The following is a 14146-nucleotide window of genomic DNA, read 5'->3' as shown; positions in this document are numbered from 1 at the left end:
GGGTCAAATGTGCTGCAGAACAATGCAATCCAACCAGCAATTCCCGTAAAAGAGAAAGGGGGTGTGATTAGACTCCAGCTATTAAGCAAGTTGTTGGAAAAACAAAATCAAAAACAAAAACCAAAACCCAAAACACAGTTCCGTGGTTTGTTTCTGCAACAGGCACAGGTTAAGCTTGTATCTTCTCTCCTAATTAGCTCTCCCCCAAAGGGCTGTGCTGTAAGAGACCGCCTAAATCGCCAAAGCAAGCAGCAACTGGGACAAACACTAAGGGCTTTATGGAGGTCCTTCGACTGTCCCGCAGCATTGGTTATTGATCGTTCACCCCGTCGGGGAAGCGATCGATCAGAATTTGTGCAAGGTGTATCGAGTCACAGTTAAGGAGATGCGGGGGGGGGGGATATAAGCTTCTAATAAAAGAAACGCAGCAACAATAGCGGAGGAACAGCTCTGCCTGGTGACGTAATGGCTGGCAGCGGTCCAGCTTCAGCAGAGCTGCCTCTACTTCAGCATCCAACCTCCCTCAACCCGGTCCAGCCCCGACAGAGCTACCGGAGCTGCTACTTCTTACGATGCTTCTCTGTGGTCGCCACCAACGCCTTACGTGGAGGTCTGGGACATTGAACAAAGGGTGTCCCACTGCCTTAAGTTGTCGGGGCACGCATACTCTCTCTCTCTCACACTTCTCCAACCCCCTCAGGCACCGAGTCCATCAGCGGCTTAAGTTGAGGGAGAGGGAAAGACAGGAGTGTCTCAGTGTCCCCAGACTGCCCTCCCGCCACCTCCCCCAGCCCCGACCCCGACCCCCTTCCGTCTCGGCAGGAGTGGATCCCGGCGGCCCCGCTCCCCCGCTCGCCGGTCCTCCCGCCTTACCTCTGCCAGGTAGAGGTTGAGGAGACAGAGCGTGGAGAACTGTAGGCAGGAGGGGAAGCAGTAGAGCAGCCAGTGCGGGAAGAAGTGCAGGCGAGAGGGTGGCCGCAGCAGGGGCAGAGAGCCGCTGAGGGAGAAGGCGGCTGAGAAGAGCGTGGTCCTGAGCGCTGCCCACGCGAGACACAGGAAGAGGCAGAGGCTCTGGTAACTGAGCCGCCGCTCGCGGTACAGGAGCAGCCGCCACAGCTGCAGGTAGGCAAAGGCGAAGAGCGCGGCGTAGAGCAGCGCGTGCAGCACGCTCAGCGCCAGCTGCACCGAACCGGGAAACGCGGCGCCCGAGGCCGCGACGGCGCCCCCGCCGGACGTCGAGGGTTCGCGGCCGGCCGTGGGGACCGCGGCGGCCGCCGGCCCGGGCACTGATACCCTCATGAGGGGACGCGAGCAGCGGGGAGGGAGCGCGGGAAGGAAGCGGCCCGAGCGCCCCCCGGACCTCCCGCCCGCCCCAGCCTGCGGCCCCGGGCAGCGCCGTGACAGGAGTCGCAGCCCCGCGCGATGGCCGCGGCTGCCCTCGGGCCCGCTTCCCCTTCCCCCCGGGGGGCTCGGCTCCTCCGGCCGCGGCTCGGCTCCGCAGCAGCAGAAAACAACTCTCGGCTGGAGACAATCAGCTGAGAAACCCGAGCTTTTGAGGCGCTCGCTCCGCACTGTGAGCTGCCCGCGATTGGCCCGGGCGGGCGCGCCCTCTGGGCGCCTCACTCGGAATACCACAGGCCTCAGCGCCTGTCACTCCAGAAGTTTTTGATCTGATTGGTCTTCTGCTTTCTCTTCTTTTCTCCCCGCCCTTCTTCCCACCCACGCTGCTGATTGGCCCAGCAACTGCAAGACTTCCTCGCGCCGGCGGGAGGACTCGAGATTCTGTCACCTAGGGCTGTTCTCGCTCCGCCCCCTGACCTTCCATTGGTTGGAGGATCTCTTACGTAAGGAGCACGAGGAGCAGGCGGAGCCTCGGGGGTTGTTTTTTCGCCCAGGAGACTGATTTTGCAGAGGCAGTGCGGGCGGTGGGCGGTGAGCTTCTCAGGTAGGCGTAGTTGCTTTGCGAGCCGCCTTAGGGACCAGCCCCTGCCCCGCCTTCTGTCACCATCTCTACTCAGATGGCGGGACGTGCTGGCCTCAGAGACCTTTCATCTTCTCTGCAGGAGAATCTCAGGCAGGTGGGTAGCAGCGCGGGCCTCAAGACTTTGCCTGCAGGATTGCATGCACATCAGCGCTCGGCAGCGTCCCTCCAGCCAGGTTGCTTGCGGAGCTCCGGTTTCTGACTCAGTTCACCTGTTTCTGGGGGCACCAAACGACGCTGGTTTTGATTTCATTTTCCCCCCTTTTCTTTTTCTGAGCTGGAGGAAACACGGGGCGAGGAAAGCGAATGAAGCAAAGCGCGAGCGGAAACTGTAAGTAATCAACCCTTTCATCTCTTGGGAAGAGGTCCTGAAGGATGAATGAACAGATGAATGTTGAGGCCTTCTCCAAGGGGAAGGTGATTCTTTGAAACTTGCAATTTAGAGAGCTCTCTTGGGCGCAGGGGTGGGCGAGGGCGCGGGGGGGGGGGGNGCAGTAACAATGTGGTGATTGTCCAGAAGGGAAGAGGTTGTGTGAGATTCTCTGTTTGTGTGTTGGAGCAAGTGGTGCTATTCTCATCTGAGACTGAGAGATACAAGATAAGAGGTATATTTCTGCTTTAAATAAGTGAGGAACGGTTGTATATTGGCCACTACATGAAGTTTGTTCTTTTTTTTTTTTTTTGGTATTTGGTAGCAAATCAGTCAAAGTAATGCAAGATGAGGAAGGATCCTGTGTTCTCAGAGTGAGCATCTCACTGCAGATTCAGTGCTTCTGTAGACAGCATATTTACTGGAGCATCCAATATCCAGCCTTTCCTAAATATTCCCTCCTTACGGTCTGCTTAAGAAGATGGCTGTTTCTCAGTCCTCCACCACCAAGTACATGTTACAGAGGGGCTTAAGATCTGTTTTGTACTTATTCTGGGCCAGTAGTTTGCCAGGCAGCAGACAGTATTACCATCCACGAGTGTAATCATGCACACACGTGTACAATAATGATAAAATGAGAAGAAAGCCCTAAGTCTGTGTTTATTCAGTGGTAGGCTCATCAGGAAGACTATAATGAGGCAGGAGAATCTCCAGCATTTAGATGTTGTCTTTTTCTCATTAGCTGTATGGTGGAGGCTATGTTACAGATGTTTAGCCAGATACACATGTGGATGGTCAGCGTTGACTGAAAGGGGAAATGGAAGTGCAGGATTGATATTTGGTTCTTGTTTACAATGTTCTGTCTTCCATGATGTTTTACTCAGCACAGGCCAAGCTTGCTGCAGGGTCTTTATACAGATGCGGTTCCTTCAGAGAACTTGAGTACACAGAGGTTATTCGGTACAGATCAGCAGCCAGCAGGTCTCGTTTTGCAGGCCCTAGAGCATGGTTCTCCATGGTCTTTGACCTTGTCCTGTGACAGGTCCTGCCAGTTTTATCATTATCTTGGCAGGATCTCAAACTGGTTTTGGAGTATTTGGGCTTTTGTTTCAAGGCTGAGGTGGTTTGGTCAGCACGCTGCTTGGAACAAGGAATAGTTTGGGTGTAAGTTACATTTTATGTTTGCATATTGCCTGTCTTTGCTGGTGCTTCCTGGAATCTGTGTTTGTATACCTTGTTAAATACAACCAACAGCAGCTACTATACAATATGAATCTGTTTGCAAGCCTCTTAGTGTTTAAAATAAGCTTGTTAACGGTAAGAACTTTGGTACACACTCATTGTAGACTCATTAGGTATGTCTCATCTCCAAATTGCTGTAGCAACAGTTTTGCCAACTTGAGGTGGCTCATTTATTGATTATCAATGTCAGATAACCCTTTTCTTGTGGTGCTCAGACCAGTTTTGAGGTCTGTTTGACCTTCTAGCTAGTACTTCAGAGTTTTTGTTAAAATAATTTTTTTTTAAAAGAGAACCACCTTCCTACTACTTGTCTTTTTTTTTCTTTTTTAAAAAAGATTTATTTATTTATTTCTTGTATGTGAGTACACTGCTGCTGTCTTCAGACACATTAGAAGAGGGCATTGGATCCCCATTACAGATGGTTGTGAGCCACCATGTGGTTGCTGGGAATTGAACTCAGGACCTTTGGAGGAGCAGTCAGTGCTCTTAACTGCTGAGCCATCTCTCCACCCCCACTTTAGAGTTTTTGTTAAGGCAGCTGGTCATTCATCCCTATCTTGTGTACCAGTGGACATACACTAGTTTAAGCTTCAGAAGTAGGTCCTCAAATCTTGATGACTTAGCATTTTCCAAGTCTTCCTTGAGCTCATTACGTATTAGCTAAGGGTTCTTTGTGCTGTGTTCCTGCAGACACGGTCGGTACCTACCAATTTAATTAAACATTTCTGGAAATAAAGTGCCTGCCACATGCTGGCTGTTGAAACTGTTGACCGACCCCCCCCCACCCCCCGCCCGTCGCTCGATTGCCCCACATTGAAGTCACAAGGTATCATAAAAAACAGCTTGAGCAGAGGTGGAATGAGGAAGCTCAGTGAAACCTGCCTTACACCTATGAAGAGTACTGTACCAAGGGTCAGCCACACCCAGGGAGCCAGGCCACATTTCTCCCATGGTTCTCATCAATTTGTGTAGGTGTGTAGAATTTTGAAGCACGGAGCGCTGCTTTTGTACCCTTTCTCCTTACTGGAGGGAAAAGTCATTTTCTGTCAGTATTTTCTGTATCTTTGCCTTTACCCTGTGCACGCTGATATTCTCTCCCACCCACAGTCTCTGTCCTTTAGTTTAAAGAGCCTTGTAGTAGGAAGGCAACCTCTGAGCAGTGCATCTTATTTTCCGTGTATGGGTTTGTCCATTCTTTTGTAGCTGGATGGGGTAGATTTGAATAGTAGTGGAAGAGGTGGCAGACTTACTTACGTGCAAATAAATGGTGAAAGATTGTAAACGTTGAAGAACAAAGAATATAAATAATAACCTTTCAAATAAAAATGAGATGATTTCTGTAAAGAAGGGATGCTAGCCAGGTATGATTACAGCTCGTACCTGTAATCTCAGCCTTCTGGAGTCTGAGGCAAGAGAATCACCATGAAGCCAAGCTAGCCTACACAGTGAGACCATGTCTGAAAAAGCTGAAGAAAGGGAAAAAGGAATGGCTTTGTGGGCTTCACAAGTTGTCTTGATACTTATTCTTGCCTCAGTTTTTTTCTTCAGAGATAACTGCTCTCAGTTTGTAGTCATGTGTTTTGGCATAGACTTAACTGATTTCAATTAACTTTGGCTCTTGGTGTTGTGAAATATATTTAGCCTCTGTCAGTGCCTCACCTTTCGCTTTCTCCCTTTGTGTCTCCTCATCCATTCAGCTTTGGTTATTATAGTTTTAGTTCTGGCAGACTCCACATTCTCTGTGCTTCTAAGTATTTTTTAAATAGTCTAATATTATCAAAGGTGGAACGATTGTGGGATTCCTGATGCGTTCCTGCCCCGGCCCCTAACTGGTAACCACACTCTCACAGGTGTAGTCTCACCTGTCCAGTCACAGAAGATCGCTAAAGTCAAACCTTTGGAGCTGCAGAGCACACTGGGAAGAGGAACAGTGTGCCAACTCTAATGTCCAATTTAGTCTAAAGTAATTGAATTGTAGCCTCCAGACAAGGAAATAATTGGTGGTTGGTCTTTCAGTGATTTAACCTAATATTTTGGTGTTTAATTAGGTTATTGTTATTTCATATAGTAATGAATGGTCTGTAGTTATTTCCTTAGCCACAGAAATACATACAATTTCCTCCAGAATACAAAGAAAACAGTGAGCTGCATATGTTGCAGAAGATGGCCTAGTTGGCCATCACTGGGAAGAGAGGCCCCTTGGTCTAGCAGACTTTATATGCCCCAGTACAGGAAAACGCCAGGGCCAAGAAGTGGGAGTGGGTGGGAGCAGGGTGGGAGCAGGGTGGGGGGGAGGGCATAGGGAACTTTCGGGATAGCATTTGAAATGTAAATGAAGAAAATATCTAATAAAAAAATCTGGGAAAAAAAAAAGAAAACAGTGAGTGACCTATTTTAAAACATTTTCACTAATAAAGCAGCCCTGAAATAGGTTGCTTACAATTGTTAGAATCTATAATCAATTTTAATTTTAAGGATACCTCTTAATGAGGTATCATTGAGATTACATTTTTATATACCTTTTACAGCTGCCACTTCTTATTTTACTTTCAGCTTTTTAACAAAACTCAGGATTAAAAACTGAAGGCAAATTTGTTCAGTGATAGTTACTTGGTCCAATGAATTTCAGAAGTATTAAATAATCCTTGAATCCTTAGTTTCAATCTTTTTTTTTTTTCAAGAACACCTGCTGTCTAGGGAGAAATATCTCATTGATCATCTTGGATGAATGGAGCCTATAGCCAGTGCTTTATACTTTGTTTATAAAGTTGTCATCTTATTCTTTGTTGAAAAACTTTGCCCTTACTCTTAAGAATATATCTATATCTATATCTATCTATATATTGTGTCCTATTTCAGATTAAAAGATGAAAATTATCACCTATATCTGTGAGTGTAGTTATGCTTTTTATAAATATGGTATTTTTTATGTTACCTTAATTTCCTTAGGGGATTGGAATGTATGTCTCTGGTAAATTGCTTGCCTAAGCTATCTTCATTTAAACTTTGATAGTATAGAAAAACTCTCAGAGATGTTTTAAAAAAAAAATTGAAAACTGCAAAATAGCAGACAAAACTGAGAGCAGGCCAAGAAGGAACGTGCTAAGTACACCAAGGAAGAAGGTGACAGCAGAATGGATGGCTAGATCAGACCAGGTTCAGAAGGTAGGACTGGACCAGCCAGTTAAGATTGAAGTGTGTAACCAGCATGAAATAGTATGTCCTAAGCATTAAAGTAGGCTTAAGTTCAGAACGCATGTTCTTGCATAGTATGAGTAGACCTCTTGCAGGAGATTTAAAAGGTAGCAGACTTTGCATGTCTTGTTCCCAACCAAACAGTGTTCAGCAGTGGCTGGAGTATTTGTTAGCTGTAAATGGGTCAAACAAAATGTCCAGTTTTAGAAATGAGTTGAGCCAGGCTTGGTGGTATAGGCCTGTACTCCAAGCTATTCAGCAGGCTGGGGCAGGAAGATCATAAATTCAAGGCCAGCTTGTATAGCTGATTGGTACCTTGATTTAAGAAAGCAAGAAGATGGCTGGCCTAAACATCAGTGGTAGAGTGCTCGCCTAGCTTGTACACGGCTTTGAATTCATTCTTTAACACAGGAAATAGTAAAGGATTGGATAATCTTTTAAAGCAATTTTAGAATGTTCAAGAGTTTTAGTACACTTGATCTTAGACAAAAGGCCGAGAAATGATTCAAGAATTTTAGTAAAAGATGTGAAACTTAATAAGCATTTTGTAGAGATCTTTGATTTCTTTTGCAGATATCAAAAATTAAGTATGTTATTGAATGACTGTAATCCAAGGTTTCAAGGCAACAAATGGGTATTATAAGTTTGAGGGAGCTGGGCCTTCAGACTAGAATTTTGTCTCAACCCACCAAACAGAATACAGAGTCAACAACAACCATAGCATGGATGTACACCCAGTCCTGTCCAAGGCCTGCAAATGTAGTTAGCTTAGTGATACAGTTCTATTCCTAAACTTTCTTAAACAGTCCCCAGCACTGTGAAAATATAAAATGAAATAAAAGTATTATCAGTTCAGTGTTCTTATACATGGTTCCCCCTCAGAATTTCTTTCTCACTAGAAGGAAATAAAGGTCTAGTAAAATCAAGTCATGTAGTGATTTAACTGTTCATTTGGTAGCTTTAAAGTTACAAATTTAGTCTAACAGAACTTGTTGATCTGCTGCTCTGTGCCAGGGATCGCTTCAGGCAGTAGAGCACGGCAGTGAAGAAAACAAGTCTCCTGGCACGCGTCTCCAGGCACAGCTCATGATGTCTTCTAGCTTCAGTGTCTTTAGAGCTGGTGTTGCATTGGTTTTGATGTGCAGTTTTTACAAGTCGACTGAAGACTCTCTCCCAGAACTGACTCCTCAGCAATATTTCAGCACACTGCAGCCAGGAAAAGCCTCATTAGCTTATTTTTGCCAAGTTGGTAAGTCTCTCTTAAAATTCTTACATGACTCTTGAGGTACTTATTTTGCTGTAGTCAGTACACTCAGTGGGAACTTCCTGTCGGCTATAACCATGTGTGCTGTAATGCTGTTTCTATGATTTGCCTGCTTGCATGATGCAGGCACCTTAGCTTTCCTCTGTTTCTTTCCTCATCTGCTATGATACAATAGTGATTGTCTTTTAAACTTAGTGTGAGGATTAAATGGGTTTATATATTACTTATTCATAGAAAACACTACTTCAGGGTTCCTGACAAACCATTTGAATTTCATGGAGTTATTTCTGGAGTATACATCCTTATTCTTTAGCATGTAGCTGTTTGAGCAATTTTATAAAAGCTGGATATGTAGTTTTAGCCATGATTTAGCTTACTGTTCTATATCTTGCTTTGGCTGTGTCATTAATTATACTGAGCTAATTAAAATGACTATTGAACATAATTGTGATGGTTTCATTTAAGCCTTCATGTCAGTAACAGTACAATTGCATTGGAATTACCAAAATGAGTTCACTTCTCCAGACAGACACTATTTTTTGCTTTTTGTTGTTGTTGTTTTTTTTTTTTTTTTTTCAAGACAGGGTTTCTCTGTATAGCCCTGGCTGTCCTGGAACTCACTTTGTAGACCAGGCTGGCCTTGAACTCAGAAATCCGCCTGCCTCTGCNCTCACTTTGTAGACCAGGCTGGCCTTGAACTCAGAAATCCGCCTGCCTCTGCCTCCTGAGTGCTGGGATTAAAGGCGTGCGCCACCACGCCCGGCGCTCCAGTCACTGTTTAATCTTATTTGTGATTTGGTATTTTAAGACAATTTGAAAGTTTCGTATATGTGTATAAGTATGCTGTGGATATGGTATCTAACTTGTTTTGGATGGCCAGCATCTGCTCGCCCACCTCCTTAATGGACGGTGGGGCTCCTGAAGATGGTGGCAAAGGTCAGGTAGCAGCTGTGGCCTGGGTCACAGGCAGACATCATGTGGTTGGCTTTGAACCTCTGTTGTGTGTGCACTGTCAGGACAGAGTCCTGCTGGCTGCCTTGAATGTGAGGGGGTTGAAGTGGGCTTGAGGAAGTGCAGGCATGGGAAGTGCACTGTGTTCATGGTCAGCTTGCATAAGTTGGTGTTCAGGTGACTGGGGTGGGGACATGGACATGCAGAGATGTGGTGACACTGATCCTAGTGCCAGATATTGGGTGGTTGAGGTCCCAGTAGGTGGGTGTGCTTAACTTGAGCCTGTGGAAGGGATGTGGTAGAGGGCCCAGTTGTTGATGCACCAAGTCTCATTGGTGCTCTCCACCAGCAAGTGCCCCAGTGGCGTGTTGTTATAGGGCTCCACCACGGTGTCTGAGACCTTAGGTGACCATATGATTGCAACGGTGTTCATGATGCAATCTGGGTACTCCTCCCAGATCTTGCGGATGAGCAGTGCACCTATGCCTGAGCCCTTGTGCTGCCCAGTGAGTGTGTGAGTTAGAAGCTCTGCAGGCAGTTACAATGCTCACACTCCTCTGTTCCTGGTGAAGATGAAGTTGTCAGGCCAGAAGAGCAGCCCCAAAGGCTCAGACATCACATTGTCTGTGGTGCTGGGCTCCATATCCCCTAGGGCATCTATGGGCATACACTTCTGAGAGCATGAGTCATGATAGGAGACTCCAGTCTTCTCCAGCTATAGCACTGAGTCACCAAGGTAGCCTCCAGCAACTCATTGCTGATCACTTGCCAAAATTTGGTATGGATCTGGTTCCTGTACTGGCTGGCCTGCCTGATACACACAATCTCTCTCATGGTGGCGTATCTGTGCTGGGGTGCTGATTCAAACTTGTTACTTTCTACATATATGCTTTAAATAAACTTTTAAGGTAACTTCCAAAGTTAAACTATTCTGTGATAACAGAAATAAGAAGAAACAATAGAAAAATATGTGTCTTGGTGTGTTTGTTTTGAAGGCTAGATACACAAATACTTAATGAAAAATAATTTTTTGTGTGTTCAGATTTTACCTTTAATTTTAAATATTCATCTTTTAAAAGATCAAATTCAATAATATTCATCCAACATTTCTTGTTTTAGGTTCTCTAAGTAACTCTGTGTTTCTTGAAGAACTAAAAGAAGCTGTGAAGCCTCTCCATGACTATGGGATTTCAGTTGCAAAGGTAGACAGATATTTATGTTAATAAAATATTAGTGACAGACATTTACAACCCTCTGACCTAAGACTGCATATCTGAAAAGACATTCACAACTTTTTCCAAACTGGAAAAAACTGAGTTTATTTTCCTTGCTTTCCTCCCTGAGTTTAGGTAGGAGCACAGGAAGAGCTCTGGTGAGTGTGTACACTGGTGCCTGGGGAGAAGAGAAGCCACTCAGCTCCCTCAGCTCTGGGACTTTAACTGCGGTTCAGAACCTATTCTACCAGGGTATTCTCGAGCCTGAGCTGGGGTTTTCTTTCTTTTGTTCTATAGCTGTTTCACAGCAGCCGCAATTCAGCTGGTCATTAACTTTCTATTCATGTCACTGGAAGGAACAAAGTGGAGATGATTAACATTTTTTGGCTTTGTCTTTTTCTGTGTTTACAATTGTTTATAAATTGTTTATACTATAGTTTGGGACTTGTCTTAGTCAGGGTTTCTATTCCTGCACCAACATCATGACTGAGAAGCAAGTTGGGGAGGAAAGGGTTTATTCAGCTTACACTTCCATACTGCTGTTCATCACTGAAAGAAGTCAGGACTGGAACTCAAGCAGGTCAGAAAGCANAAACAAAACAAAACAAAAACAAATGAATAAAACAAATATGCTGGTGTGGTAACACAAGCCTGTAATCTAAGCCCTTGGGAGGCAGAGGCAGGCAGATCTCTGTAAATTCAAGCCCACCTTGTGAGTCCCAGGGCAGCCAGGGCTCCATGAGCCCTGTCTTAAAAATAATAAAAAAAAAAAAAATAGATACATAAAATAGTTCTTTGGGCCAATACTATTTACCCCAACACTTCAGAGCAAGCTGAGGCAGGAGGAGTCCTACAATCTCAGGCTAGCTTGAGCTGTATAACAAGACCCTGTCTCAAACAGTTCCTTACCTGAGACAGACAGAGACAAATATCATTGAGTGCCATACTCAAATGGCCCACAAGGTTAGAGAGGAGAGGTTACAGTGGCCAGCCAAGCTCAGCCAGGCCATGGCTATGGCAAACCCCGGTGGGGAGAGATTGGGACCTCTCCCAGCCACAGAGGGCAGAAGAAGGGAAGAGGAAGCCTTGGAGACTGCAGGCCTCAGATTCTGGTACCCCAGAGGCAGGAGTCCACGCGGCTGCTCCTGGTACCTATCCATATCCTGCTCACAGGACTTTTGGATGAGGGTCCCACTGTTGACCTGTGACATTGTCTTATTTTATAGAAATGGTGTCATGTAGCTCAGGCTGGTCTGGAACTCTGTAGCACATGAAAACCCTGAACTCCTGGCCCTCCTGCATGAGACCAGCCTTCCCTATGATCATCCACCTGTTCCACTCTGGGGCATACAGACCCCTTTCTGTGGCTTTCTGGCAGTCCCTGATTCCAACACAGCCAGAGTTGTCAGGTGTCACAGCAGCAGCTGGTCCTATGTGGCCACATCCTTGCCTTGACTTCCCAGCCTCCAGGATGGCACAGTTTCTCTTTTAGTAACTACTAAGTAGTTACTTAGTTACTTAGTTAGTCTGGTGCTAAGTACAGGACTCAGCAGCTTCTTTCTTTTTCCTTTTTTTTTTTTTTTTTTTTTTTTTTTTTTTTTTTTTTTTTTTTTTTTTTTTTTAGAATAAAGTAAGTCAATTTGAAGATATATATATTTTTTCCAAAAAAGTTCAAATTTGCTATGGATTTCAATGGACAATTTCCACATGTGTCAGGTTAGGTAACATCTAAGACTTTAATTTATCTTAACATGAGAAGTCACCTATTGAAAGTTGTAATTCTTTCAGATTAGTGCCCACTGGCTTTTTGCATCCATTTATTAATTCTCAGCTCAGCTACCACCCTCCTCCCAGAGATGATTTGCTTCTTGTCTGTAGGGAGACTTCCTAGGCAGGAAGGTGGAACAGTCTGTGTACCTTACAAAATCCCAATCAGACTACAAACTTCATCTTCTGAGTGTTGTGTATGTAATAAGGCTTGATTTGCTTATAACAGCCGAGTCTGTTCTAGAGTGTTAGCCCAGCACGCATCTGAAGTTTAGAAGTGACAGGTTAGAGGTTAGATACTCAGTGGCTAGGAGCTCCAGCTGTTCTTGCAGAGGAGGATTGAATTTAGTTCCCACCACCTGCATGGCAGCTCACAACCATCAGTAACTCCAGTTTCAGGGAATCTGATTACCTCTTCTGGCCTCCACCATCATCAGGCTTCTAAACACACACACACACACACACACACACACACATTCATGGTCATAAAATAAAAATGATCTTTAAAAACGAAGTAGTTATATATGCTACTGAAGACCATGATTGTGCTGTTTAGTAACAGGTAGAGAAGAACCTAGACTTGTGTATCTGTAGCTGGAGGAGAATATTAGGATTTCTGCTTAGGCTGTCACTGTTATTAACTGACATTTTGATGCCATGGTCGAGAACACTTGGAAACCCCAAAGGTTGGTGATAAATCACAGATCCACACTAAAGGTTTAGCTCGGTCCTTGCTGTGTAAGAAGTAAATATTTACAAGTGAAAAGAGCTCCCTGTATTGAGTGTTCTTCAGATGAGCCTGTCTCTTTGGAAAGGCTGTATGTAAATATGGGCTTCCATCCCAGTCACAGGTCATCTTAGTTGCTAAGAGTGTCATCAGCGTAGGTAGACACAACTTCAGTCCCGCGCTGAAGAAATGGAGGCTTTTTGCCGAGTGTTGAAATGGGAAGTGACACGGTGTTGGGGAAGAGTAGCATTTGAGAATGTCCTAAAGATTAATATTGACAGACACAGGTAGATGAAGAAAATACCAAAATCTAGACGTCTTTGTGAGCATGTGAGACAGCTGACTTTAGTTAGGGTTGCTTGAATGGTGGTAAGTCAGTTGTTTAGTGGAGCATCTTGCTGGTGGTTACACCACGGAAGGACCTCAACCACCCTTAGCTGTTAGAAGCTCCTCCAGGATGGGTGGGGAGAAAATCTAAGTGGACTAAGTATTCCAGGTAAGATAAATTTTCTCAATCTGGAGAAAGCAGCCTAGTCCAACTTTATGCAACTTAAACATGTGTCTAAAATAAAGACTTGACATGTTTTTAAGGTAAATGGAGGAAAAAGAAATATACAAATGAGATAACCGAAGCAAAGTTTCATGACTGTATCAAAATTGGTTTTAAAACAAAAGAAAACAAACAAACAAACAAACTCATCCCTGACTTTTTTGTCTCAGGAGTCATGGGCCCTTGGGTTTGTTTTTAAAACTGTTCAAGTTCAGCTATTCACATTCCACTCTTCCTCTCCTGGTCACCCTGTCACAGAGGGGACCCAGTGATGTCCCAGAAAGGCTTGTTCTTTCGCTCTTACCCCACTACAGACCCCTTTCTCCATGTATGATGGCAGACTTCTTATTGCAGTCACAGTAAATTAAAACCCCGAGTGTCACAGAGACTGCCTTGTTTGTGACACACTCTCTGACTTCAACCTTGTTTATGTTCCTAAAGCATTCAGTTCATTTTCCTCTTCCTTGAGGCTGCCACGGCTGCCATTACCACAGGACCTTTGCACGTACTTTTACCCTAGGCACATATTTAAATATTTAAATGTCTCCCTTCAGTTCTCAGTACCAATGTACCAAGGTCACAATCAAGCCTTCCTTGATTATCTGTCTCAAATGCTCTGCTGTATTCTGTCCCTTTACTGTTTGTAATACTACTTAGCTTTATGTATTAATTATGTAATGTTTATACTTTTAAAATGTAAATTCAAAATAAAGTTTCTTATTTGGGACTTAACTGTATCCCCAGTGATTGACATAATGCCATATCTTCAGACTATAATGAATGAGTGCATGGATCTCTTATCATAACATCGAGTGTTCCTATAGTTTGCACTTCAAAATAAAAAAAAAACCCTATGTACACTAAAGTTCTTTTGGTTCTAGCTGA

General features: G+C 44.6%; 2 protein-coding genes across 3 annotated transcripts in view; one reads left to right on the top strand and one right to left on the bottom strand.

Annotated features, from left to right (window-relative positions):
- The window catches only part of Gpr137c (G protein-coupled receptor 137C), a 65290-nt gene extending 63721 nt beyond the window's left edge, over window positions 1–1569 (bottom strand). Inside the window, exon 1 of the mRNA XM_021181561.2 lies at window positions 874–1569. Within this exon, the coding sequence (XP_021037220.1) occupies window positions 874–1299 (426 nt within the window). The 5' untranslated portion in view covers window positions 1300–1569. The remainder of the gene's footprint in view (window positions 1–873) is intronic.
- Window positions 1570–1866: 297 nt separating this feature from the next.
- The window catches only part of Txndc16 (thioredoxin domain containing 16), an 84601-nt gene continuing 72321 nt past the window's right edge, over window positions 1867–14146 (top strand). The window contains exons 1-4 of one of the 2 annotated variants that reach the window (XM_021181560.2): window positions 1867–2078; window positions 2259–2312; window positions 7803–8037; window positions 10123–10205. In XM_021181560.2, the coding sequence (XP_021037219.1) occupies window positions 7875–8037; window positions 10123–10205 (246 nt within the window). In that variant the 5' untranslated portion in view covers window positions 1867–2078; window positions 2259–2312; window positions 7803–7874. The remainder of the gene's footprint in view (window positions 2079–2258; window positions 2313–7802; window positions 8038–10122; window positions 10206–14146) is intronic. The other variant, XM_029469057.1, reaches the window with a different exon arrangement.

The sequence above is a fragment of the Mus caroli genome, chromosome 14, assembly GCF_900094665.2.
Source record: "Mus caroli chromosome 14, CAROLI_EIJ_v1.1, whole genome shotgun sequence".
Lineage (NCBI taxonomy): Eukaryota > Metazoa > Chordata > Mammalia > Rodentia > Muridae > Mus > Mus caroli.
This window is presented reverse-complemented; position numbering and strand designations above follow the sequence as displayed.